Below are 26,348 nucleotides of genomic sequence, written 5' to 3' on the forward strand. Positions count from 1 at the left end.
TACAGGTGGCCTTCGTTTTACAACGGTTCAATTTACACCGTTTCAGAATAACAACCTTTTTTGTCCAGTCATGTGACTGCTATTGAAAAGCATTGAGAAGCAGTGCATTTATTAAAAAACCCAGTAGGTGGAGCTGTCCGCTTGTGTTGCAGCGAAGCCAAGCAAGCTGAAATTAATCAGTTTAACCAGACCTGAGCTATTGAGCAGATTTCAAAGGAACAAGACCTTCCTGTGTATAAATCAGTCCAGATTGGAATGCATAGAAAGAACTGTTTGCAGAAAAATGCAAGTGAAGTCTGTGTTGTGTGAATATTTTATTAGGTTTATAATGCTGTTTAGCAAATGTTTTTGTTCATTTAACTTAGTTTAATTATATATTCTGTGTTGTGTGATTATTTTATTAGGTTTATAATGCTGTTTAGCATTTAAAGTCTTCATTTCAAAACTTTAAAAATAATGTATATTAGGTGTTAATTCTGACAATTTTGAGAGGGGCCTGGAACCTATCTCCCTCACTTCCCATTGACTTACATTGTAAACTGGGTTTCAATTTACAACAGTTTCGATTTGCAACCATTCCTTCTGGAACCTAACCCCGGCGTAAACTGAGGGCTACCTGTACTATAAATAATTAGATATCTAACAAGTTGCATAGTATTCTGAGTGAATTCTCATCTGCCACAGATTATAGATTCTACAAATTCAATGAGTTATTAGGATCAATCACTATTCGCTAGGTTATCTACAATTTTTCATGAACTTGTGTTTAAATACATGAACAAACAGTGAGCTATTCCAGGGGTGTGCACAACCTATGGTAAGGGGAATTATTAGCTTAGGTTGTAGAAATATGTGAAATATGATTGCATTTGCGGTATGTTACAAAAGAACCACACAAAAAACACTCTTAAAGGGACACTAAACCCAAAATATTTCTTTCATGATTCAGGTAGATAATACAATTTTAAACAACATTTCAATTTACTTCTATTATCTAATTTGCTTCATTCCTTAGATATCCTTTGCTGAAAAAATAGCAATGCACATGGGTGAGTCAATCACACGAGGCATCTATGTTAAGCCACCAATCAGCAGCTACTAAGCCTATCTAGATATGCTTTTCAGCAAAGGATATCAAGAGGATGAAGCAAAATAGATAATAGAAGTAAATTAGAAAGTTGTTTAAAATTGTATGCTCTTTCTAAATCATGAAATAAAAAAAAAAATTGTGTTTCATGTCCCTTTAAGCATAATTACAGAAGCCAGAGTGTATTAATGGGTGGGGTGAATTGTGTAGAAATAGAAAATACTATTGGAGCTGCATAATTGTTAAGCTTGATAGCATGACCACATGCCTTGTATGGATTACTACAGGGGTTATAGGTATTAATAGGAGTTAGCAGCTATACTTTGATGTAAGGGAAGCAAATACCTTATAATCAGTGTACAGTTGAGCAAAATAGTATACATAGCATTACCTCAGCTGCTGGCAGCTCCTTTCATTAGGTGAATAATTTGCAGATAAAAGTATTGTTCATGGTCTCCCTAACACATTTAAAAAGTGAGAGTGACTATACCCCTCATAGGTCCCTTTTTTAATTAAAGGGATAATAAACACCAAAAATGTTATTGTTTAAAGAGATAATCCCTTTATTTACCATTCCCCAGTTTTGCAAAACCAACACTGTTGTATTAATATCCTTTTTACCTCTGTAATTACCTGGTATCTAAGCTTCTGCTGACTGCCTCCTTATCTCAGATCTTTTGACAGACTTGCATTACAGGCAATTAGTGCTGACTCTTAAATAACTTCATGTGCATGAGCACAATGTTATCTATATGAAACACATGAACTAATGCCCTCTAGCATTGCATTCACATAAGAGTCTATTGAATAACAATAGAACAAAGCAAATTTGATGATAAAAGTAAATTAGAAAGTTGTTTGAAATAACATGCCCTATCTGAATCATGAAAATAAAATGTTGACTTTACTATCCCTTTAAAAATACTTCTAGGCCTATGCCAGAAGTTACCCTTAAGTAAATAATATCAGATTGTTGTACATATATACAAGTTGGTCATATGGGGATAATTTAAATTCATATTTATATAGACTAGAGGACACATATAAGACACGTTTTGGTCTCACCAAACGCAAAATCAATACTGGCTAGATAAGCTGCAGCTGCCTTAAAGGGACACTGAACCCAATTTTTTTCTATCGTGATTCAGATAGAGCATGCAATTTTTAGCAACTTTCTAATTTACTCCTATTATCACATTCTTTTCATTCTCTTGGTATCTTTAATTGAAATGCAAGAATGTAAGTTTAGATGACGGCCCATTTTTGGTGAACACACTGTGTTGTTCTTGCTGATTGGTGGGTAAATTCATCCACCAATAAACAAGTGCTTTCCATGGTTCTGAACCCCAAAAATAGCTTATTTGCCTTCTTTTTCAAATAAAGAAAGCAAGAGAACAAAGAAAAATTGATAATAGGAGTAAATTAGAAAGTTGTTTAAAATTGCATGCTCTATATGAATCACAAAAGAAAAAATTTGGGTTCAGTGTCCCTTTAATGTAAACTGGTATGTGTAAACCATTATTTTCAGATCTCTATATATAAAACTAGCATATTTGATTAGGAACATTTAACTGTCTCAAAGAATAATAAAACGTATATACTCAAATCCTAGCAGAGCCTCTACGGAAACCGAAGGGACCTGACTGCTATGAGTAACATATATATATATATATAGTTTAGAGTTTCATATAGGAAGAACAACATATAATAGTGAAGCTTAGTCTGCACAGAGATGTGTGCTCAGTCGCACCTATTAGCCTGTTGCCATCTGTATTTCTCCTTCGACCCACTTAATTATGGAAGCTCAAGTCAGGAATACTCTAAGCACATTATACAGTTGGCGCCTTCAATTCAAGCTTAAGTAAAAATTGACTATATGCACGCACTCTATCACATCGCTAAGTATAGTTTATAGAGATTTATATGATGCCTATATATAATAGCTTTAAGGCTGCACAGGAGGCAAAGCAGTGATGTTCGGTAATAAGAGGCAGGGGAGGAACCGCCTCCCCTGTCAAATCAGAAAAAAAAGTTTTTTATTTATTAATGGAAAAAAAAAGTTGAGTATTTTTCTTGTCTAGATTTTTTGGACCACGCCCCCCACCCCCTCCCTCTGCCGGCCCCACAGATCGCGCAGTGCACAATCGCATAATTCATCAGGTGATCAGATCCATGTTGCGCAATCAAGAGGCGGTGAGCGGTTCAGCTGCCCTCCATTGATTGTGCAACATGGATGCTTGATAATGTTCTTAGCTCACTATAAGCTAGTACCGCCAAGTGGTGTCTCGTCGGGCCCATACCACGCTCCAATAGAGGAGGTTCTCAAAACCGCCTCTATAATGGAGCTAATCCGGACAGCCAATCAGCTGTCAGAGCTGCCGGGTTGAGGCGTGTTGGGCTGCTTTGGATGTGACGATTGTGTTTGCGCGCGGGAACAGTACGAAAAGCAGGAGGGAGCTGCTGCAGTGCCGAGTCCTATCACGTGTCAGTGAGTGTGTCCTCCTGTGTCGTCGTCTCGGACTGTTAGTGAGGAGAGAGACCCGTCAGTCGTCACCCAAAAGTATAATGTTAAGGAGAATAGTGTTCAGTAACTACAAACTTCCATAATATAAAGCTATAGGCTAGGTGCCCCTATGTGAAGAATATACAAACGTGAGTTAGAGCAGGACAGGACTTCATTTCCAGAATATCAACATGCCTGGTGTGCTCTAGGGATAGTTTACATTGCTTAAAGACTAGCTTTACTGTATAAGTGACAAGGAAGATTAAACAGTGCAAATTATCACATCAAATCGCTAGATCATCATTAGTCTCAGCACTACTCGATTGACTACTATAATAAATACGGCATATTTGTTTATACCCACTTCAGGTATCAGTTGGTAATAGTAAGTTTCAAACATGTGTCAGCTGCCTCAGTGCTAAATTAAGACATTTTTCAGGTGCTAGCTGATTAATATAATGTTCACTATTAAACAATAGAGTTAACATGCGTGAGTTGTCCTTATATGGGACTTAATATGGAGAAGGATATTTCTATATATTAAATACTGCAAACTAAATAGCCTTCTCAGCTAGTAACAATCACATGTAGTACTTCTAACCATATTATGCATTAACAGAGTTAACAGATATAACAAAATCTCATGAAGCTGTTAGGATAACTTAATATTAACACAGACATGAACTAGTTAAAATCGTTCACTTAAGTCCAATTAAGCAGGTTTACCCTAGTCCGAATATCAGAATGACCTGCCAGCCACTTAGAGCATCCTCCAAAGGTAGGCCTCCAGGGTCCCATTTCAAAATCAATGGCTGCACATAGAGATAACTGAATTGCTGATCAGAAGGTGTGCCACACATAACCGACATCCAGAGGTATCCTGAGTGCGAGGCATAGACGCCAACCAAGATCTTCACATATGTGGGAGCCATAGGCGTCTGGGTCCTCACTGAAAATGGTAGGTGAGTAATAAGGAGGCCGTGCCTGACCGGGATTACTAGTTTGTTGCTCTGCAATTTAGGCTGTAGATCCACAACTGCTGAGTCACTTGAAGATACCGGGGCAACGGGCAGTATGCACTGGGCCCCCAAAGCGACACCATTCCCGTTCTCCACCGGAACATGGGTGAAAAAAGTTGTATGCATAGAAGTCTGGGCATTCTCCTGGTTACATTTCTGTGAATGTAGCATGATGTATGTAAAGCAGGCTGCGCAGCTCTTCAATGATTACCGTGTGAGTTATCATAATTGTGTTGTAGGGATGGCAGAGTGGATATACTTGCTTTTTAAGTTGCAACCGGCTCTGTAAGAAGAAATTAAAAGTGCTGCACCATTGATCCAAGATGGCGTCCATCTTTTTTCACAGACTGAACAAGGACAGACCACGATCCCAAAGTGAGTTGGAAAAGCTTTAGATGTTTCTTCATGAGAGTAAATTGATCGCGGGTAGTTGCGGTATCACCACGGCTGTTTATCTCTCATATTTAAGTGAATTTGAGAAAAATTTGCCTCTTGCAGATGAGGAGCAGCTCAAATATGCGACCACTCCATAGATAGCTGGATCCAGTTTACTAATATTTTTAAATTTGCTTCATTCTCTTGGTATCATTTGTTGGAGGAGCAGCAATGCACTTCTGGTTTCTAACTGAACACATGGGTGAGCTAATGATAATCGATATATATATGCAGCCACCAATCAGCAGCTAGAACCTAGGTTCTTTGCTGCTCCTGAGCTTTCCTAGATAAACCTTTCAGCAAAAGATAATAAGAGAAAGAAGCAAAGTAAATAATAGAAGTAAATTGTAAAGTCGTTTAAAATCACATGCTCTGCCTGAATCATGAATGTCTTATTATGACTTTACTGTCCTTTTAGTCCTAGAAACCCCCAAGACCCACCATTTGAAAGGCAGTCATCTGACTCTAGGGGGTGTAATGTTAAAGCATAAATATGAAAATAAGAAATCCCCTCACTTCCAAACACTCTTTCCAGGTTGGGGTCTCTAGGCACTTATAACAGATCATCATAAAGGCCCCATGGCCATGACCTCTTGTTGTAACACCCAGAAGCCCCTCTTTAAAATAAAACCCCTATTCAAGTTTTTATAGACAGGTGATCACGGCGGCCATTGTGCATTTATTTGAGTAGAGGCTCATGGGAGCTCATATGTGCACATTAAAGTTATATACATATACCCAAAGGGCTTTTTTTAAAAAAAATTTTTTTTATTGAGGTTATTAGGTATACAAACTTAAATAGACATGTTACAAGAATATTTAAAAACATATTCACTCGCTTACAATCTGACATTGCTAAAGAATAATTTAACATGTTACAGTCACATGTATTTGAAGAGTTTTCAAAGAATACAATAAGTATAATCATGATAAATGTACTTAACAAATTAAACTGAAACCTCGTTGTTTTTAGTTTTTAGGAACCGACGCAAATTGCAATGAGTCACTCTTTGACCCATAAGAACTAAAATAGGATCAGGAGGGAATAAAATAATACAACTCCTGATTTCACATCTCATATTGTAGTTGCAAAATAACATTTCAAAGAATGCAAAACCGTAGGTGTATGAATACTATAAAATAACATATCATTTAAGAAGAGGGAAAGAGGGGACCCAATTCAGAACAAATTTAACAGTAATCAGGGTCAGCAAGGGGCTCCAAGTGATTTGCTTATACCTTAGGGGAGGTCTAAAACAATATTGCAACTCTAAACGGCAGAGTAAATTTCAACAGTAATAACAATATTAAACTCACATGCGTCACATCAAAGTAAGGGATATAAATACATAGCTCCTAGGTATATAAAGGACTATAAACCCTTGAAGAGGGGTTATCAGCAGAGTAGTAGTTTAGCTATTCTGGTATAGCCTCGCCCTCTAGTCCTATTGGTTGGCAAGTCTAAGACATACATGGTAAATACCAATCCCAAAGATATTGATGTTCTAAGTGTCAGTAATATGAGTTTGAGTATACAGCAGCTTTCTTAACACAGAGTAGTCGCGCCACCTCGGCCGCTGGTGGCACTTGACTATAGTCTATCTAGATAGCAAATAGAATTAGAGTAAGCATTAGATGTGAAACAGATAGAATGTAATAACTTAAAGAAAGTGGAGCTAGCTCACTACATATTTCTTAACTTATGTGATATCTTATCCTTATTGACTACTGAATCTACGATATGATTGCAGCTGCTAAGCCTTTGTATTAAAGTTGTATAGATGACACAATATATGTAATAACAATTCCTCCTTAAAGGGACACTGTACCCAATTTTTTTTCTTTTGTGATTCAGATAGAGCATGACATTTTAAGCAACTTTCTAATTTACTCCTATTATCAAATTGTCTTCATTCTCTTGGTATCTTTATTTGAACTGCAAGAATGTAAGTTTAGATGCTGGCCCATTTTTGGTGAACAACCTGGGTTGTCCTTGCTGATTGGTGGATAAATTCATCCACCAATAAAAAAGTGCTGTCCAGAGTACTTAAACAAAAAAAAACTTAGATGCCTTCTTTTTCAAATAAAGATAGCAAGAGAACAAAGAAAAAATGCTAATAGGAGTAAATTAGAAAGTTGCTTAAAATTGCATACTCTATCTGAATCACAACAGAAAAAATTTGGGTTCAGTGTCCCTTTAATACTATATATGGGGTATGTTACCCGCAAACTAAAGAATTGTCATTATAACCTACCAGTGTAAAGGTGTGTGTAAACAGAGACTATCCAGGTGTCATCATAACATAGCAGTATAATATATAGTCCTAAATTTTATCTAGTCCAGGAGGCATAGCTGTGTGGTCTAGTATGAGCCCAGGTTATATAACACAATGCAAGGAATAGAAAATTACTGGAGCATGAGAACTGTACCTCATCATTAAATGGACAAAATGAACACCATAAGAAATCAATTGTTCCCAAATATACTCAGATATAGAATACTAAACCAGGATGTTTTAGACAGTGATTAAGACATAGGTTTTCTATATATTACACTGACTCTTGTTGGTAATACCGGACATCTTGACCCCTAAAGTTAATTAAGCTACAAAAGGGATTCATGTATTGTATGTTCTCCACATGATAATACACCAGTAGCTCACGGTATTGCCTGCAATTGGTCAGGTAAAGAGAAAGCATAGAACACTAGATATACAGTATAGAACTTTCCAAATAACCATAAATGCAAACATTGTTAGTGCAGTGTATCACTATAAACCAACAGGGTTGTCCAGCTCGTGCATAGGGGATAAGATTATGTTAAATAGTCTGCTCTAAATACAGTCTGCAAATTGGCTATCAAATCGTTTTTCAAGCTGTCAGTTAATGTTAACGCCAAGCAGGGTAACAGGAAATAATATTCTTAATAAAATATTTGGGAATGTGCAGACTTCAAGTCCCATTTAAAAAGAAACTAAACTGCCGAAACTTAGCCAATCCCAGACTTTTGGGTCATAAGTGACAAGTGGAGTATCTGCCTCGAGCCGTGAATCTGGTATATGTTCTCTCCATAGGCAGCAACAAACTGATAGTACTGGTTAGCCCTGAGGCCGTCAGCCTGATGCGTATCATGAGATGCAGAAGCCAATACGGCAAAGGTTGCTTCCGCATCTTTGCTATCTAGACTCCCGCTGCCATATTCATCTATGGTATCAGAAGCGTCTTGCTTGAACTTGTTTTCTGTGTCGGTCGCTAATTCAAAATCACTTTCTAGCTTTGTCATAGTTACTGATTTCTTTCTTGGATCAGGCCAACCGCCCCGGGCAGTAAAAAGCTCCGGTATGTCCCATGCCGGTTGTCTGTTTAAGTTCACCCTTCGCAGTTGTTCACAGCAGATCTCCTTGATCTTTGTCTCCTCAGAACCCATGGCTGCTACATCCAATGCTACCAAAGGGGCACAAATGTTTCCCTTACATACTGCTTCCCGAGTGCTGTCGCTGTCACCGACCTCCGTGATCACATTAGTCTGCTGATCATGCTCATCGGCATTACACCACACTGCAAGTAAATGTCGCTCCAGTCTTGACATATGCATCATCAGAATGTCCCTGATCTCTGTCAACATATTAACCTCAGAGGGACCCATCTTATAAGTATTCATCTTGTATTTTAAATGCAGATTCGTATCCTATTACAGGATATCTTAACCCCAGAGTTTGGGGGGGGGGGGTAATTGTGCGGCTGCCCCAGACCTATGCTTCAGTTCCTATACAGGCCTTAAATGTTGAGATCCTCACACAGCACAAGCGTAGCAGTTGCAAAATGGCTTCTAGACCTGAGGGGATATGTGTCACACAGCTGTCTCAGAGAGCATAGGTAATTACGTGGTCAGGATATCCACTCTTAGCATCTGTTGGATCTCAGTTGAACAGATAAGCACACAGGTACAAAATAGCGTAGATTTTCTGCCAGAAAACCACAAAAAATCTATCAGGTATCAGGAGCTTCATGTAGATACGTCTTACCGCAGTGAGATCAGGCTCCGCCCCCCCAAAGAGCCTTTTTTATATGTCGTTAACCTCTTCTTTTGTTACAACAGAGTTTAGAAGAATAAAAAAGACACACCATTGACACATTTGGGACTTTTTAACCTGCATAATTTTCAGCCCCTCAGTTGAAAACAAACCTGTGCAAACACACCAGTGTATTCTGAACCTTAGCAGCTACATAGACCTAATTTTGTTTAAATATTTCCACAATCTTATGTCACTGGTGCATTATCTATATAGCTTAGCTGTCACACTGAAAACAGTTTAGTCTAATCATTTATCCTTTCATTTTGTGTTGTTGATTAACTGTCTCATTTTGTTTTTTTTAATTTTCTAAATCTGGTCAACTCTGTTCATTACCCTAGTGGCAGACCTAACAATAGCCCTAATCCTACCCTCATACCTTAAAGGGATAGTAAACCCAAATATTCTATTTCATTATTCAGATAGAGCATGCAATTTTGTGGGCATCCTATCCTCTGAATTTTTGAAGTAGTCTATAATCAATAAAAGTTGTCTAATTTTGGCAGCTGAACTTCGTTTAATTAAGAACCCCACTTGGTCTCTGTGAATAATCTCAGTTAACCCTTCTTGTAATCTTTTAGCTATAATAGTGGTTAGTATCTTGTAATCCGTGTTTAGTAATGCAATCGGTCTATATGATTCCCTGTTATGTGGATCCTTTCCTGGTTTAACGATGAGTATAGTATGAGATTCCACAAAATAGGGAGATAGTTGGGCATTTTCCTGAAAATAGAAGTTATAGAGTTTAGTCAGATGGGGGGTAATCGAGGATTCTAAATTCTTATAGAATTCATTTGGTATTGCATCTGGACCTGGGGCTTTCTCGAGCTTCAGTGCCTGAATTGTTTGAGAGACTTCTAATTCGGTAATAGGAGCATTTAAAGAAGAGTTAAATTCCTCGTTACATCTTATAATGGGTAGATTTTCCCAGAATCTAACCTGAGCTTCTTTCTCAATCGGAGAGGACTAATAGATGGATTTGTAATACTCAAAAAAAGATTCTGAGATTTCCTCAGATGTATTGAGCCGCTTCTTCTCCACCTGTAAGAATTCGATTGTGTTAGATTGTTTAGAATTATTCACCAGTTTGGATAACAATTTACCAGATTTATTGCCATATTTATAAAGTCTAAATTGGTATTTCAGATCTGCTTGTACTGTGTGGGTAGTTATAAAGCTATCTCGTTCCTGTTTTTTGCCTTAATATATTTTTTCCAATTTTCCTCAGTAGGAGAAAGGAGGTATCTATTATATGCGTTTGATACCGTAGCTGTTATCTGTCTCTCCTTTGCTCGGGAGTCGCGCTTGATTTTTATTGTATAGGCAATAATATCCCCTCTTAAAACGGCTTTTGCTGCCTCCCACAGGATCGAAGGACTAGATACTGAGCCCTCATTTAATTTGAAAAATTCCTCCATCTTATTTTTGAGCCAGTTTATATATTTCAAGTTTTTACTTAGATATTTTGGGTAAAAGAAACGTGCCCCATTTGGACAAGAGTTCTGAGTTGGGATATCTAACATTATAGGGGCATGATCTGAAATGCAGATTTCTGCGATTGCAGCCTTAGCCCAGGTATGATATAAGCTATCATTAATTAGAAAAAGGTCAATTCTTGATAAAGATTTGGTCGCTATTGAGTAACAGGTATAATTCTTGGTATCCGGGTTCTGAGCCCTCCACACATCTCTAACTGCCAGATTTAAGAATATATTATTATAAAGTTTTGTTTCTAGATTATCTTTTTTAGTCTTCCTTTGTGAGGCCCCTCGCCTGAGTCTATCCATAGGGAACTGTGGAGACAAATTAAAATCCCCTGCCAGTATCACATGACCCTCTGCTACCTGGAGAATTTTAGACTGAAGAGAGTCCCAAAACCGATGATCAATTACATTAGGGGCGTATAAATTACATATAGTGTATGTTGAGTTTAACATTTTTATTTTTAGTATTATATATCTGCTTTCCGAGTCTATTACTGTTAACAGTTTATCATATGTTAATTTTTTCCCAAGAAGAATAGCTACGCCTTTTTTCCTACTTAGTGAGGGCGCAAATATAACCTCTGCCACCCACGAAGATTTTAATTTTAATGTTTCCTCAGTGTTTAAATGCGTTTCCTGTAATAGCGCTATAGAGGTATTCAATCTCTGTAGGTGCGATAGAATTGTTTTCCGCTTAACGGGGGAGGTTATACCCCCTATATTCCAAGATGTAATTCTAAGCCTATTTTTCATGAGCTTTTACCTAATAGAGGAGTTGCATTTTTTTTGGGGTGGGGGGGAGAGATCGGGAGGAAGGAATAAGAAAAAAAATATATATATAATATAAAAAAATAAAAGGAAGGTGAATCCTTCCGAAAAAAACATTTGTATATATTTATTATTTAACCAAAAAAACAGTAAAAAATTATCCATTACAGCCATGTTCCGCTAGCTTTTTTTCTGCCTCTGCTGCTGAATTAAAAAAGAAAGTTTGTCCTTCCAGAAACAATCTAAGTCTAGCAGGATATATAACTGTGGCCTGCCACCCTGCTTTTAACATTTTGCCACAGACTGGCGAGAGTTCCCTCCTCTTCCTGGAGGTCTCCATATAGAAGTCCTGGAATAGGAGGATTTTATTGCCTTCGTATAGAATAGGTTGGTTTTTGCGGTAATGTTGTAGAAATAACATTTTATCCTGAAAATTTAGGAATTTTGCTATGATTGGTCTTGGATTAGTTAAATTGGAAGAGCTCTCTGTTACTCTCCCCAGTCTGTGGACTCTTTCAATTAGAACAGGAGACTGAGTTTCTGGCATTTTTAACAGTAAGGGTAAAGTGTGGGTCATAACCTTCATAAGGTCTTCTTGTTTAGAGGAGTCTGGGAATCCGATGATTCTTAAATTATTCCTCCTTGACCTATTTTCTAGATCGTCTATCTTTGCCTGTAGTTTAGATATCTCACTCTGGTTATTCTCTATTTTGGGTATGTATAAGTTTGTTGTATCCTCTAACTCTGAAATACGTTCCTCCGCTTCCTGTAATCTTTTGGAATATTGCCTGACCTCTATCGTCAATAACGTGATATCCTGCTTGATTTCATTCTTTAAAGTATCAAATTTGGGCGATATTGCTTCTAAAATGCTGTTTACTAAAGCTTGATTATCTTGTAAGGTCGTAGACTTTTGAGGTTTTGACGGGGTAGTTTCTTCAGAAATTTCGGGTGCAGGTTCAGAAAGGTTCTTATTTCTGCGTTCCCTATTTTTTGACGCCATGCCTGGATTGTGCTTAGAAGTGACAGAAGGAGAGGTGATGTATTTGTCCATGAAAAAAAAAAAAAAAAAGAAGTGCAATCCTGCACCGTGTGATATTCTTGTGATATGTGCAATGTGGAGCAACACTCTATGGGGGTGAGAAAAAAAAAAAAAAAAAGGTGCAAGTGATATTCTCTAAAAGTCAGGAAGTGATATGTGGAATGTGAAGCACCACTCCAAGAGGGTGACAGAGCAAAAAAAAAAAAAAAAAGATAGGTGAAAATAAGACCAGGAGATGGCGGCGATTTAAGGGTGGCTATTGCCGATACAAATATTTCAATTCCTCTCTAAAGCTATAGCTAATTCCTCGCCTGTTTATACTATTGATATTTGAGTTATGATACTTTTTATAAGGTGACCTCCAACCACCGTCAGTATTTATTTATCTATGAAGTCTCAACTGATATATACTTATAAAAGAGCTAGACAAAAATCCCCTGTATTCATGCAAACCCAGTCTGGACAAGGAGGATTTTATCGATATTATTTGTGCTAGGTTAGCACGATATCTCTTAACAATTTACATTCATTTTAGTGAGCTTTTGGGATCTAGAAATCTATTAACCTAGAGATCTAAATAGAGATAATAGATAACTTTCACCCTGAGAATAATCTCTTTATCCCACTCCCCGCCTATGTCAAAAGAAAAAATATAGATGTTGAGGAGCAGTTTAAAGTAGAACTTGGATAGCAATGAACTCGTTAATTTATAACAAACTTTATAACAAAGCAGTTGTTTGGATTGTACGTTAGGTTAGTCAATTCCTTAAGATTTCAACAGTAGGAGTAGCTAGGTTTATAACAAGCTCTAGTGATGATTTACTCTTACTGGATTCTAATAATCTATGAGCTTCCTTAGCTTCCTATATACCTTATAAGCCCTCTATAGACAAAAGTAATATTTATGTCACATATTTTTTTCAAAACATCAGATGCTACATAGCCCCCAAGAAACAGTAGGATATTTATTAACAGCGTAGTCCTAAGACTGTAACCACTCCATTAAAACAGAGTAATACCCTTTCAGGATTTTTATATAGTCAATCCTTTAACTTTTCTTATGAGATAACAAACGATCTACTATTTGGGGAAGGAGGATTATATAAGGTAAAGGGCAACAGATTCCTGAATTTATATCAGTCTCTGGGAATGTATATAGTTTTTCCTCTCCTGATGATATAACTTCTTGTTCTCCCAAAGACTTTCACTGAAAGTTGAAACTTCCCCTATGAATGGGATATAACCTGCGGCTTTTACTCCTCAGTAGTGTATTTTCAATAGTTCTCAGTAACCGGCCGCCGCCATTGATAGTTCTAGGTTTTAGCTAAGGTTACTCCTAACCTGATTAGTTATTCGAGATAGATTAAACAGTCAGAGAATCCAAGTTTACCCTGCACTCACCCCTCCAGCAGCGATGGACTTTCTCCTTATCCCTGAAGTAATAAAGCAGGTGCAGTGTTTCTCCTTGCCTTGGGACTTTGCAGCTCAGCACTGAACCTGACGATCTGTGATGCTTTTGCCCGGGCTCCTTGCACGCCAAGAATCGTTCCGCTGTTCGCAATATCCTTGCGATCAAACATATAGCTGGATTATCGCTCCCTACAGCTGAGTCAGGTGGAGATCATCAGCTGTGTAGGAGATTCCGTCGCGGCTTGGCAATCTGAGCACCGGACCCTGCCAACTCCCCACACGCAGCACCGGTGGGTGAGGAGGGCAGTCCTGGATCCAAGCCTCAGCAGTCAAACCCCCAGGTATGAAGACCCCAAGATGGGATGTAGATATGTCTCAGTCAGCTGCACGTCCTTACCTCAGAGTAGCGGAAGACTCATGTAGCAGCTGAGGTAGTTGCTCCTTACAAGCAGACGTAACTCAAGATGTCAGCAGCTCCCCACTCGCAGCATCGGTGGTTGGGGAGGAGACAGACTGCGGTAAGCCTCTCAGCTGGAGCCTTAATTTTCCTGCACGCTGTACACTTAACCGGTACTTTTAAATTCCTTTTTTTGCACAATAGGGCGAGTGCGGGCAGTATGCTGTATTTTCCGTAAATACTTTGATGCAGTAAAACCTGGCTGTCCACCCCTCTCTCCTGTACAGAGTGAGGGGGGGGTGAGTGGATGTATCTTTACCCTAGGGGAGCTTAATCATACAGCCAGCTTGGACCAGCTCCGGGTAACCAAGTTCTTAATCAGCGTATCTGGAAACACACACTGTAGAGGGAAATGCCAGGGTGAAAGTACTAACTGGCTGCAGGGTTTAGAAGGACAGGAGGAACGAATCCTTCTTTCCCTTGAAACCAGGTGAGCTCCTGGCACGAACAACCGCCTCTGAAGCACCTGCAGGGGAACGAAGCCTGCTCATGCACTGACTCCTCCTCTTCCCTCCATGCATGGACTTTTAGGACCTAGAGCATGCAATTTTAAGCAACTTTCTAATTTACTCCTATTATCAATTTTTCTTCATTCTCTTGGTATCTTTATTTGAAAAAGCAGAAATGAAAGCTTTGGAGACGGCCTATTTTTGGTTCAGTACCCTGAACCATAGGGCTTGCTGATTGGTGGCTACAGTTAGCCATCTAATCAGTGAGTGCAACCCAGGTTCTGAACCTAAAATGGGCCGGCTCCAAAGCTTTTATTCCTGCTTTTTCAAATAAAGATACCAAGAAAATGAAGAAAAAATTGTTAATAGGAGTAAATTAGAAAGTTGCTTAAAGGGCCAGTAAACCTAGCATATAATGTTATATAATTCTGCACATAGTGCAGAATTATATAACATTAGCTTAGCTCCAGATTTCTGAAGTGAAGGGTTAAATAGATATCATGCAAAGAAAACAGAACGCCGCTCATGGCTCTACAGAGCGGGTCTGTTTTCTTCTCCAAATCACATCGTGGGCACGCTGTGTAGTCACATTGCGCCCGATCGCGCTAATAAACTCAATGTAGCTCGCTCCCGCTCTGGTCTGGTAGCGGGAGTGAGCTACATTGAGTTTAATAGCGCGATCGGGCCGGCTGTGAATAGACAGCGTGCCAAGATGCGCTTAGAAGAAAACAAACCCGCTCAGTAACTTTGACAGTTATAGGACAATAAGTACAAGTAGCACTTTGCTATTTCCAAACCATTTTTTTTTTCAAAATTAGCGATAAATTGTAACACCGATTTCTGTCAGGAATCCCTGAATAACCGTCACATGTATATATTTTTTTAGTAGACAACCCAAAGTATTGATCTAGGCCCATTTTGGAATATTTCATGCCACCATTTCAACGCCAAATGCGATCAAATAAAAAAAAATTGTTAACTTTTTCACAAACTTTAGGTTTCTCACTAAAATTATTTACAAACAGTTTGTGCAATTATGGCACAAATGGTTGTAAATGCTTTTGTGGGATCACTTTGTTCAGAAATAGCAGACATATGAGCTGTTTGAATTGTTGTCCAATCAGTGCTCTCCCCATATGGCACTTTTGTTGTAGCTAGAGTGCTGATTGGAGACCAATTCAAACCTTTTGATTACAGAAAAATTGACTTTTGAAGTGGGCGGCGGAGCCTGGGGTATTTGAATTTCAGACCTATATTAAGAAGTAACTTATAGCGCAAATTCATTACAACCGATGAATTAAACTCTATCTAAAATATCACTAACATTCCGGATCGAATTTTAAAAAGGGGTGAGTTTACTATCACTTTAAATCCGTTCCCCACGGTGCATACTTTATTACTCTTTTGCAACAGCTTTTATTAGAATAATTTTTGATAATACATGTATACTACAAAAATACTTCTACCCAGAATTGAAATGCATCCACGTGGATTCCAATTTTGGCTGGAATGTCCCTTTAACCCCTTAATGACAACTGACGTACCAGGTACGTCATGCAAAAACTAACTGTTAATGACAATAGACGTACCTGGTACGTCAGTTGTCTAACAGAGTGCTGGAAGTGATCACAATCGCTTCCAGCAGCTCTGAGGGTATTGCAGTGATGCCTCGATATGGAGGCATCCTGCAATACCCCTTTACAAGCCTCCGATGCAGAGAGAGCCACTCTGTGGCCCTCTCTGCACCGGTAGTGATGGTGCCGATGGTGCCTTTGTCCGGTGGGAGGAGGGAGCGTGTGCGCGCGCACATACACGGGCGCGCGTGTGCACGTGGGCGCACGTGCACATGCGCACATTAGCCACACTGACACCAATGAAGGAAGGAAGGGGAAAAAAAGTTAAATTTTTTTTTTTTACATATAAAAGGATCTGTGAGGGGGAGGGGGGGTATTGTGGGGGGGCTGCTACACTACAGAAATAATTAAAAATACAAATAAAAGTTATAAATAAAATTAAAATAGTTTGGTTTGTGGGGCCAAACTGGGTACTGGCAGACAGCTGCCAGTACCCAAGATGGCGGTAATTAGGTAGGGGAGAGGGTTAGAGAGCTGGAGGGGGGGATCAGGGAGGTTGGTGCTAAGGCAGGGGTCCATCACAACTAAAATATTTTATAATTTTTATTTAAAAAAAAAAAAAAACTCTTTTATTTAGTACTGGCAGACTTTCTTTAACCCTGCAAGGTCCCTACAAGCTACCTAATTTAACCCCTTCACTGCTGGGCATAATTCATGTGTGGTGCGCAGCAGCATTTAGCGGCCTTCTAATTAACAAAAAGCAACGCCAAAGCCATATAAGTCTGCTATTTCTGAACAAAGGGGATCCCAGAGAAGCTTTTACAACAATTTCTGCCATAATAGCACAAGCTGTTTGTAAATAATTTCAGTGAGAAACCTAAAATTGTGAAAAATGTAAAGTTTTTTTTTTTTATTTGCTCGCATTTGGCGGTGAAATGGTGGCATAAAATATACCAAAATTGGCCTAGATCAATACTTGGGGTTGTCTACTACACTACACTAAAGCTAAAATTAACCCTACAAGCTCCCTACAAGCTCCCTAATTAACCCCTTCACTCCTGGGCATAAAACACGTGTGGTGCGCAGCGGCATTTAGCGGCCTTCTAATTACCAAAAAGCAACCACAAAGCCATATAAGTCTGTTATTTCTGAAAAAGGGGATCCCAGAGAAGCATTTACAACCATTTGTGCCTTAATTGCAGAAGCTGTTTGTAAATAATTTCAGTGGGAAACCTAAAGTTTGTGACAAAATTTGTGAAAAAGTGAACTTTTTTTTTTTTTTTTATCGCATTTGGCGGTGAAATGGTGGCATGAAATATACCAAAATGGGCCTAGATCAATACTTTGGGATGTCTTCTAAAACAAAATATATACATGTCAAGGGATATTCAGGTATTCCTGACAGATATCAGGGTTCCAAAGTAACTAGCGCTAATTTTGAAAAAAAATGGTTTGGAAATAGCAAAGTGCTACTTGTATTTATTGCCCCATAAATTGCAAAAAAAGCAAAGAACATGTAAACATTGGGTATTTCTAAACTCAGGACAAAATTTATAAACTATTTAGCATGGGTGTTTTTTTGGTGATTGTAGATGTGTAACAGATTTTGGGGGTCAAAGTTAGAAAAAGTGTGTTTTTTTCCATTTTTTCCTCATATTTTATCATTTTTTTTTAGTAAATTATAAGATATGATGAAAATAATGGTATCTTTAGAAAGTCCATTTAATGACGAGAAAAACGGTATATAATATGTGTGGGTACAGTAAACGAGTAAGAGGAAAATTACAGCTAAACGCAAACACTGCAGAAATGTAAAAATAGCCATTGTCATTAAGGGTAAGAAAATTGAAAAATGGTCCGGTCATTAAGGGGTTAAATCAAATACATACATTTTACAATCTATAAAATGATCTTTAGTATTCCCTTATTTGCATAATTTTAAAAAGAAACAGACAAAAACAAGCAGTTATACTACACTGCGCTGTGTTTTTAATAGTTATTTCTTTGTATTCTTCATCCATATTTTTTCTTCTTAAACGGGAAGAGTCCACCACTGCATTCATTACTTTTGGGAATTCAGAACCTGGCCACCAGGAGGAGGCAAATACACCCCAGCCAAAGGCTTAAATACCTTCCCCACTTCCCTCATCCCCCAGTCATTCTTTGCCTTTCGTCTCAGGAGGTTGGCAGAGAAGTGTCAGAAGTTGAAGATCGTCTTTTATGGAGGGTAGTACTCTTCGAAATGGGACTAGAGTTTTAGGTAATCCTGTCAGCCTCTCAGTGAGAGCATGGGTGAATGTTAGAGTCCGGAGATGAAGGGAGAGTCTATCTGCGAAACCATCTCGACTCATATTAACAGCTCCTGGGCAATCAGCGTTGACGAGTTTCGCTGCCTGGCTTTATTCACTCAAGTCCATGTCAGAAGCGAAGCTACTATCTGTAATACTTGAAGGGCAGTATTCCTGTTCTACGGCGTAGATTCCGGTAAGATCGTTTCATTTTATTTCAATAGGTGAATGTAATGTTAATGAAAGAAGCTAGGGTCCCAGTGGGACTCCTTTATCTTATGGAATCAAGGGTTAATATCTCCTGAAGGAGGTTATTGAACAGGGGGGCCTTTAATCATGTTTGTTATGTGATTGTCTGCTATTGTATAGTGATACTTGGGCTCATGGCTATTCGGACATAACGGCTTTATTTCAACAGTTTGCACGGTCCTAGGGACTTGCGTGTTTTTTGTTTTTTTTTGGCTGCCACGATGCACCTCGTGACCGGGTGTGGTCACGTTGTATTCCATTTCCGCACCTTGACCGAGTGGCGACGGAGAGAGTCTGTTCGTTAGTTGTCTGGTTCACAGGAGGTGGTAAGTGCCCCAGCCATTGGAGGTGTAAGGTGCGTTAGTGTTTGTCGATAATTGCAATCTCCAAGTTATGGAGGATTCTGATTTTTTGGAGACAGATATCTCCGATTCGTAGTATACGTCTTGCGAAGAGTATAAAATGGCCAGGGTTATCCATGCCCATCAGTTATGTTCCGATTGCCATTCTAGAGTACTCTCTTCCCCCGAATCAGGGAATTTAGAGTGCGTTGAGCCATCCGCCCCTGAGGATTCCATGTCCCATGAGGCGCATGGCCCAGAACCTTCTTTTGCTAAGCAAGCAGGTGTCCCTATGGCTATTACTCCTTCTCCGGAAGGCGGCTTGTTTTCTCCAGAAGTTACAGCACAGTTCCACATGGCCATATCTATGGCGCTGGCACATTTATATCTTCCTAGTGAGGTATTTTTAAGATACTGTCTGTGTTCTGTTAACCGGGGTTCGTCGGGCATGGGATCGCCTGAGTCAGTTAGACCTTCTGGGGAAGTGATGGCCTCTCGGGGGCCGGGGTCACCCATTTTGCCTTCCATTATAGACTGGCACGTCTTCGTGTTTTACTAAGGCAGGTTTTGGCGGTGCTGGAGGATTCCAGCCCTACTGGGCCGCGGGATACTCGGTCTTCTGTGCCAAGCGGCAACCTGGATTAGACGTGTGTGGATGAAGCTTTAACGTCTCTATTTTTCTTTTCTTTTAAGTATCTGTTCCAGTTCTGAGCTTGGGCTTCTAATCGGCTGGGCCGGTTGGTGTGCCGTTTTCCTTGGGCGTTCACCCTCGGGTGCTGCCTTCATTTTATTCAATCCAGTTAGGATATATTTGATTTGTTTTAGGAAGCTCATGTCTGCTATAATTTTCCATTTTGGGAACATTTCTTCTCTGGAACTGATACTTGTGATTTTGTAGTCGCGTGCGCACTTCCTTGGAAGCTGCGCGTTTTCTATATCAGAACTTAGTTATGATTATAGTTTAGTTCCTTGTACCAGGCAGGTACTGGTCGGGCGCTAGCTGCTGTTCCTTAGGGTTCATGTCACCCACGTGGTGCCGGTGTGCTGGTTATCCTGTTGGGTGTTGAGTCGTTCACTTTGTTTGGAGTGTTCGTTTTATGTTTATTTATCCATTACTTGAGGGGGTGTTTTCGTTTCTTATACGTCAACCTGCTTCTCGTCCTAGTGAACAGAGTGTCGGATGGATTGTATAGGTCCTCTGCCATTCCTTATGTGGGGATCCGTCTATGACTCCTCATGGGTTCTGGAGGTTTTTGGCCTCGGAACCGAAGTTCTCCATTCCAAAGGGGTTTGGAGGTCTGGATGACCGCTGGACAGTTGGGGTACCAGTTTGGATGACGATATGTTTCAATCTTGGTATTTTCTGGGTGTCTGTTTTTCTTGTGGCCTAGTCACAGGTACCCCTCGAGGTTGCTGGGACTTGCTTTTACCCTTCTTGGGTGGTAGGTCATCTGAGTCCGGAAGTTCGGGTATGTCTGTCTCCCCTTTTTTTCAGTATATCGCACGCTCTCATAAGATGGAGCGCAGGGGTTGGGTTACTCCCCTTTTTTCCCCGGCAATCGCCTCTGGTCCGCTTCTCAGCGGGAGATGTGGGGTTGTCTATGTTATTCCTGGTCTGGTACAGGGATTTCCGGGAGGCTGATCCTGTGAGGATCTTTGGCTCTCCAAATAAGGGGCTTGTTACGCTTGCCGGTGTAGCCTAGGTTGTCGCCCAGTTGCCCACATGGCTAAGGTTGCGTGTTTAATTCCAGCTATTGTGGTATGTTCTCCATTATATGGAGCCCTGTCCCTGGTAATCTCCGGGGTCCTTGGACTTGGAGTGTTGCACTCAAACCTCTAGGAGCTCTTGGTTTCTGGGGTTGCAAGCGGAAGGTCCAGGGTTCAGCTCCACCTCCGGGTGCCGGTTGCCATCTCTGAGGCCTGTCTAGATGTATTTTTGTGCTCTTGGCCTGAGTCTCTTGTGAGTGTCTAATGTTCAACGACATTGGGGTGTGGAATGCACTACCTAGAGTGCCCTTCTCTGTATGAGGCAACATGGTGGTTCCTCAGGACATACAGCCTGTCCCGGGTTTCAGGGGTCTGACTTAGGGCCATGTCTCTTGTCTGAGATTTTGGGGTCTAGGTCAGTGGACTCGGTCCTGAGCGGTTCAGTTTCAAACCTTAGGGTTTAGAATGTCCGCTTGTCCCTTCGGGGGGTTGGTTTTTATCTCTCATGGGAGATTTGGTATCTGCCTGAAGGTAAATTTGCTGCCTTTCAGGTGGATCTACGGTTGTCGCCAGTGGCAACTTTTGCATTTGAGGTTGTTTGTCTCAACTGAGCTGGTAGTAATGACTCTTGGGTTATTACTCAATGGTATTGTTTTACCATTCTCTTGGGTCTCTTCGCCCTGCCTACGGCTTGGGAAGCGGTCCCCTTGGCTTTTGTCCTCTTGGGGAGGATTTTGGAAGTATACAGTTTCCATGGAGACCCTATGGGTCCTTATCTTCTCATTCAAGGATTTTTTTTTCTTCCCTCCTTGCGTGTTGGATGTCAGGGGGACTGCCTCTGGTACTAGAGTATCGTAGCTCAGTGCCATATCTTCCCTTTTGGGAGTGTTCCTTCTTTAGAGATGTGAACTGTGTAAGGGTTCCGTAAACCGAGCACGTACGTAGTATTTCTGTCATAGATTCGTGGTAGCATGACCAGCTGCTAGTAATTGGTCAGAATGGTTCTCCAATGGGTTTGTTTCCTCTTAGGCCCTCTGCTCTCTCTTGAGGCAGACGTTGCCAGTCCTTTTTTGGGTTGGATCCGTTCCTAGGAGGGGGGGTTGGGGATCTGTCTGCTCTCTTGGGTCTGACCGTGTACTTTCTGTTGACCCTGTTATCTTCCCTAGTGGGGGGTTCATGGGTGTTCCTTCATCCGCTGGTTGCATTGCTTCTGGTGTTGGATGTCTTCTGGGGTCCGGATTTTCCTGGTCGGGAGTTGCAGTCGTTAATTCGGCACTCTCTGCGGGATGGGGTCCCATGATGACTTAGGGTCAGCTTTGCTGCCCTGGAGCTGGAACTCGCGAGTTCGGTCAGTTGTGGTTCTGTGTTTCACAGAGAGCCCTCTTTTTTCTGCTGGGTCAGTTAGTTTTTCCATCCTGTCGGTGGGCTCCGTGTTTTTACTTTGGTCCGGATATGGGTTTCCTACCTATATGTGGCTAGTTTTAGCAGTTGTGTCTGCTAGACTAGGGTTCTGTGGGGAGCTTGTGGCTTCCTTGGAGCTCCATAAGTTATATGGTGTTGTGTCAGAGGATCTGAGGGTGGATTTTTGTTCTTCCTCGCGATCGCTCTCTCATAGGTTGGGAGTGTCTCTTGGGAGATGTATTTTATAGAGAGTTCTTTCCCTGGGTGGTTGTCTTGTAACAACCTTCGTTTCGCCCTTGGGATTTCTTACCCTATTCTGATGGTCCTTTAGATCTCATTTTGGGTACTCTGTTCTCCCCTTCAGGGGTAGGTGGAGGTGCTTTCCTTCGGGTAAGTTTGTGCGATTTGGGAGCCTGCAGGACTTGGCTCCTCGAAGGCATCGTGCTTAGTAGAATCTAAAGATTTTGAGTGGTCTCCAGCACGGCATGCCGGTTGTTTAACTGATGGGCAGTTACTTCAGTTTTTTAGGGTAATTTCAGGCTGTGGTGCTCTTCGAAGGGGCCGCATTCTGTACCCACCCTTTGTTTGCATTCAGTGTCCTCTATAGCTTGGGTATTGTTTTCCCAAAAGTAATTAATGCAGCTGTGGACTCTTCCCGTTTAAGAAGAAAAAAACGTAAATAATGCTTACCTGATCATTTTCTTTTTTTCTGACGGGAAGAGTCCACAGCTCCCTGCCTGCATTTATCAATGAGGCGGCTGTAGTTTAGTTTCTTCTTCTGGCACCTTTGTCACCCTGATATTTCTCCTACTGTTCCTTGTTCCCTTGGCAGAATGACTGGGGGATGATGGAAGTGGGGGAGGTATTTAAGCCTTTGGCTGGGGTGTCTTTGCCTCCTCCTGGTGGCCAGGTTCTGAATTCCCAAAAGTAATGAATGCAGCTGTGGACTCTTCCCGTCAAAATAAAAGAAAATTATCAGGTAAGCATAATTTAAGTTTTTTTTCAAGATATGTTATTTTTACTCACATTTGCTCCTTATTTAATATAATGCTGTCTCTTTCCAATTCCTTCAGAACCTTGGTCTCTGTTTCAGAATTCCACGTATACACAACTGCATCTATAAGATCTTCCTTTCGATTCACATTAGATCCAAGTGGGAAATTTTCTCGACTCCCTTTATACAATGCTAAGGCCTCTGGACCATGACTGGAGGTACTATAGAACATAGGTAACCTCTGATCTGAAAATAAAAATACAATTAAGTCAGAATTATAATAATTGTATGTGTATTAAACAGGACATATAAATAAATGCTTTTTATACTAACAACATAAAGAAATTACCAAAAAGTCAATTTATGTTAATATGTAAGCATTTAAATGACAAATATATTGTAACAGTTTTTTCTCTGTTCCTTTTTAAATTGGGATATCGGAAGCAGAAAGGTGAGACTTTGTGAAGTGCACGTGCACATTCTTACCCAGAATCCCTTGCTCCAGTGGAAACACTTCTAGTTGAAGTTTTCTGTGGATAGATGTGCTATTCAATGATCTGCACAGATAAGCGCTTTTTCTCTCTCACTGTGGAACTCTCTATGTTTAACCCCCCCCAAGGGTTAAAACAGAGGTAAAGTCCTGTTCAGGAGCCCCAATAATGCATCTTCTGAGAGGAACACTACCATACCTAGGTAGGCTCAGGAGCTGCTGATTGGTGGCTAAACATATCTGCCTCATGGCATTGGTTCAGCAAACGTGTTTAGCTAGCTCCCAGTAGTGCACTGCTGCTTCTTCAACAAAGGATACCACGAGAATGAAGCAAATTGGAAAGTTGCTTAAAAATTGTATTCTGTCGGAATCATAAAATACATTTTGGGAGTTTAATTTCCCTATTTCCCTACTATGTTTTGTTGGAGTCTATATGTCATACATGAACTAACACCCTCTAGCTGTAAAAAACTGTCAAATGCATTCAGATAAGAGGCAGCCTTCAAGGGCTTAGAAATTAGCATGTGAGTCTACCTAGGTTTAGCTTTCAACTAAGAATACCAAGAGAACAAAGAAAATGTGATGATAAAAGTAAATTGGAAAGTTGTTTAAAATTGCATGCCCTATCTGAATCATGAAAGTTTAATTTTGACTAGACTGTCCCTTGAAAGATTTTAAATCACATGCAATTGATCTCTTTGTGAATAGAGCCTATAGAATTCCAGAGCAAGTAGCGCTACAATGATATGGTCTAATGAATTAGAACATGTCGTTTTTCTACTGCAATGTCTCTTCAATAAAGCAGATTAAATACAATCATGTTAATGTAAATTTATAATCACAATATCTTCAATAAACATTTTTAAAAACTACGACTGTGTATTAGTTTAGTCATATTGTGTCTGTCTATAATTGTGACTTAGATGAAGATCAGATCAAGGCAGAAATCCAGGTAATTTCAAAGAGTTCACTAACTTTTTCTTGCAACTGTGCCTGGAATACAGCTTCAGATGCTCTTTTAAAAGATTCAATAAATGGATATTAAACCCAATTTTTTTCTTTAATGATTCAGATAGAGCATGCAATTTTAAGCAACTTTCTTATTTACCCTAATTATCAATTTTTCTTCCTTCCCTAAGAGGTATATCATGCGTGTTTACACACGTTGTGTTTACTGCTGTTATTACAAGTTGAAAGTAAACACGACCGCGTGAGCGCAATCCCGATTTACACTAGAATGATTACCGCATCATCAGAAATCTGGTTAACTGTGTCGCGAAACAATAAAAAGTGTCACAAAACAAATCAAAAATACATTACAAAGTATAGTTACACTCATAATAACACCATCTAATAAAAAATATTCAAAAAGATATTGCACAAAAAAAGTATAAAGGCTCAAAGATATGAGGTTGAGGTGTTCGAGAAAACATGAAAAAACATATATGTGCAAAATTCATTTTTACCACGGCAAAAAGTGATAGAATCCAGCACCTTTGTATTCTGCTTTAAAGGGACATAAAACAGGTTGAGATCAATGCATATCCTAAAATGGCTAATAAATTACAAACGGTTTGCATAAAAAAATTGTTTAAAAATTGCTGGCAAGTATTTTAAAATAATTCTCAAAAATAAGCAAAATTAATTACATAGCTAAGCTGCCTAGAGAAGCCAACTCCACCCCCCTTATCAGTGTTTAGACACAGGCATTGTATTTCCACTGAGTTCACAGCTTCTAGGCATGCTCCAGCAGATAATCCCTATCCACTTTCGCATTCTACCAAAACAACAATAGATATAGATACAGCCATAAAAGGAAATGGTGTAGGGGGAGTTAGAGCTTTACAATTCAGAAACTAAAAAGAAAGGGTTAATGGTGAGGCACTGCAGTATAAATTTGTAGGTAAAGTAATGAAAGAACATATTTTGTCTCTATTCCAACTTGTTTTATGTCCCTTTAAGGTGTGCCCATCACAAAGGAGTATCTGTTTCCTCTAAAATTCACAGTCCACAAAAGATGTGACAGCACCACAATATAACAGGTGAAAGGCTTTATTAGACCTCAAAAAATTATTGTGAAGTGTGGAATCTTAATGGTGCTTAAGAATAGCTATGCAGTTTAAATAATTTGTGCGGTCCAATCAAATCACTGCTTTTCACTTTTTTTTAACCCTGAAAGTACTCAGCACATGAATAAATTGAATGTATATCTAAGAGTGACATCTAGTGGTACATAAAATATATTACACAAAATAAAAACAAAAAAAAATGCAAATCATAATCTTTATTCAGACCATTAGGAACTAAAGTTTTAGCCTAAGCGCTATATTACCTCCTCTCCTAAGATGTGGTATATGATCAATAACCTGAAAACAGAATGTCCCATTTGGACAAAGTGGGCAGACACTGGCAGAGTCCTGTCTCTAGATCTAATAGATGTCTTGTGCTAACTAAACCTGTCTCTGATGGCCCTTGTTGTGTCACCTATATAACAAAGGCCACATGGGCATTTAAGTAATTTAAACTGAAAAATCTGTTTGACATGTATATAGACCATTCATTTTTAATTGTTTTCTT

At 39.7% G+C, this 26,348-nt stretch overlaps 1 protein-coding gene across 1 annotated transcript in view; it reads right to left on the reverse strand.

Annotated features, from left to right (window-relative positions):
- The window catches only part of LOC128642006 (uncharacterized), a 238,353-nt gene that overhangs the window by 68,319 nt on the left and 143,686 nt on the right, over positions 1–26,348 (reverse strand). Inside the window, exon 9 of the mRNA XM_053694643.1 lies at positions 23,314–23,527. Coding sequence (XP_053550618.1) covers positions 23,314–23,527 — 214 coding nt within the window. The remainder of the gene's footprint in view (positions 1–23,313; positions 23,528–26,348) is intronic.

Source organism: Bombina bombina, chromosome 11 (genome assembly GCF_027579735.1).
Source record: "Bombina bombina isolate aBomBom1 chromosome 11, aBomBom1.pri, whole genome shotgun sequence".
NCBI classification, from domain to species: Eukaryota; Metazoa; Chordata; class Amphibia; order Anura; family Bombinatoridae; genus Bombina; species Bombina bombina.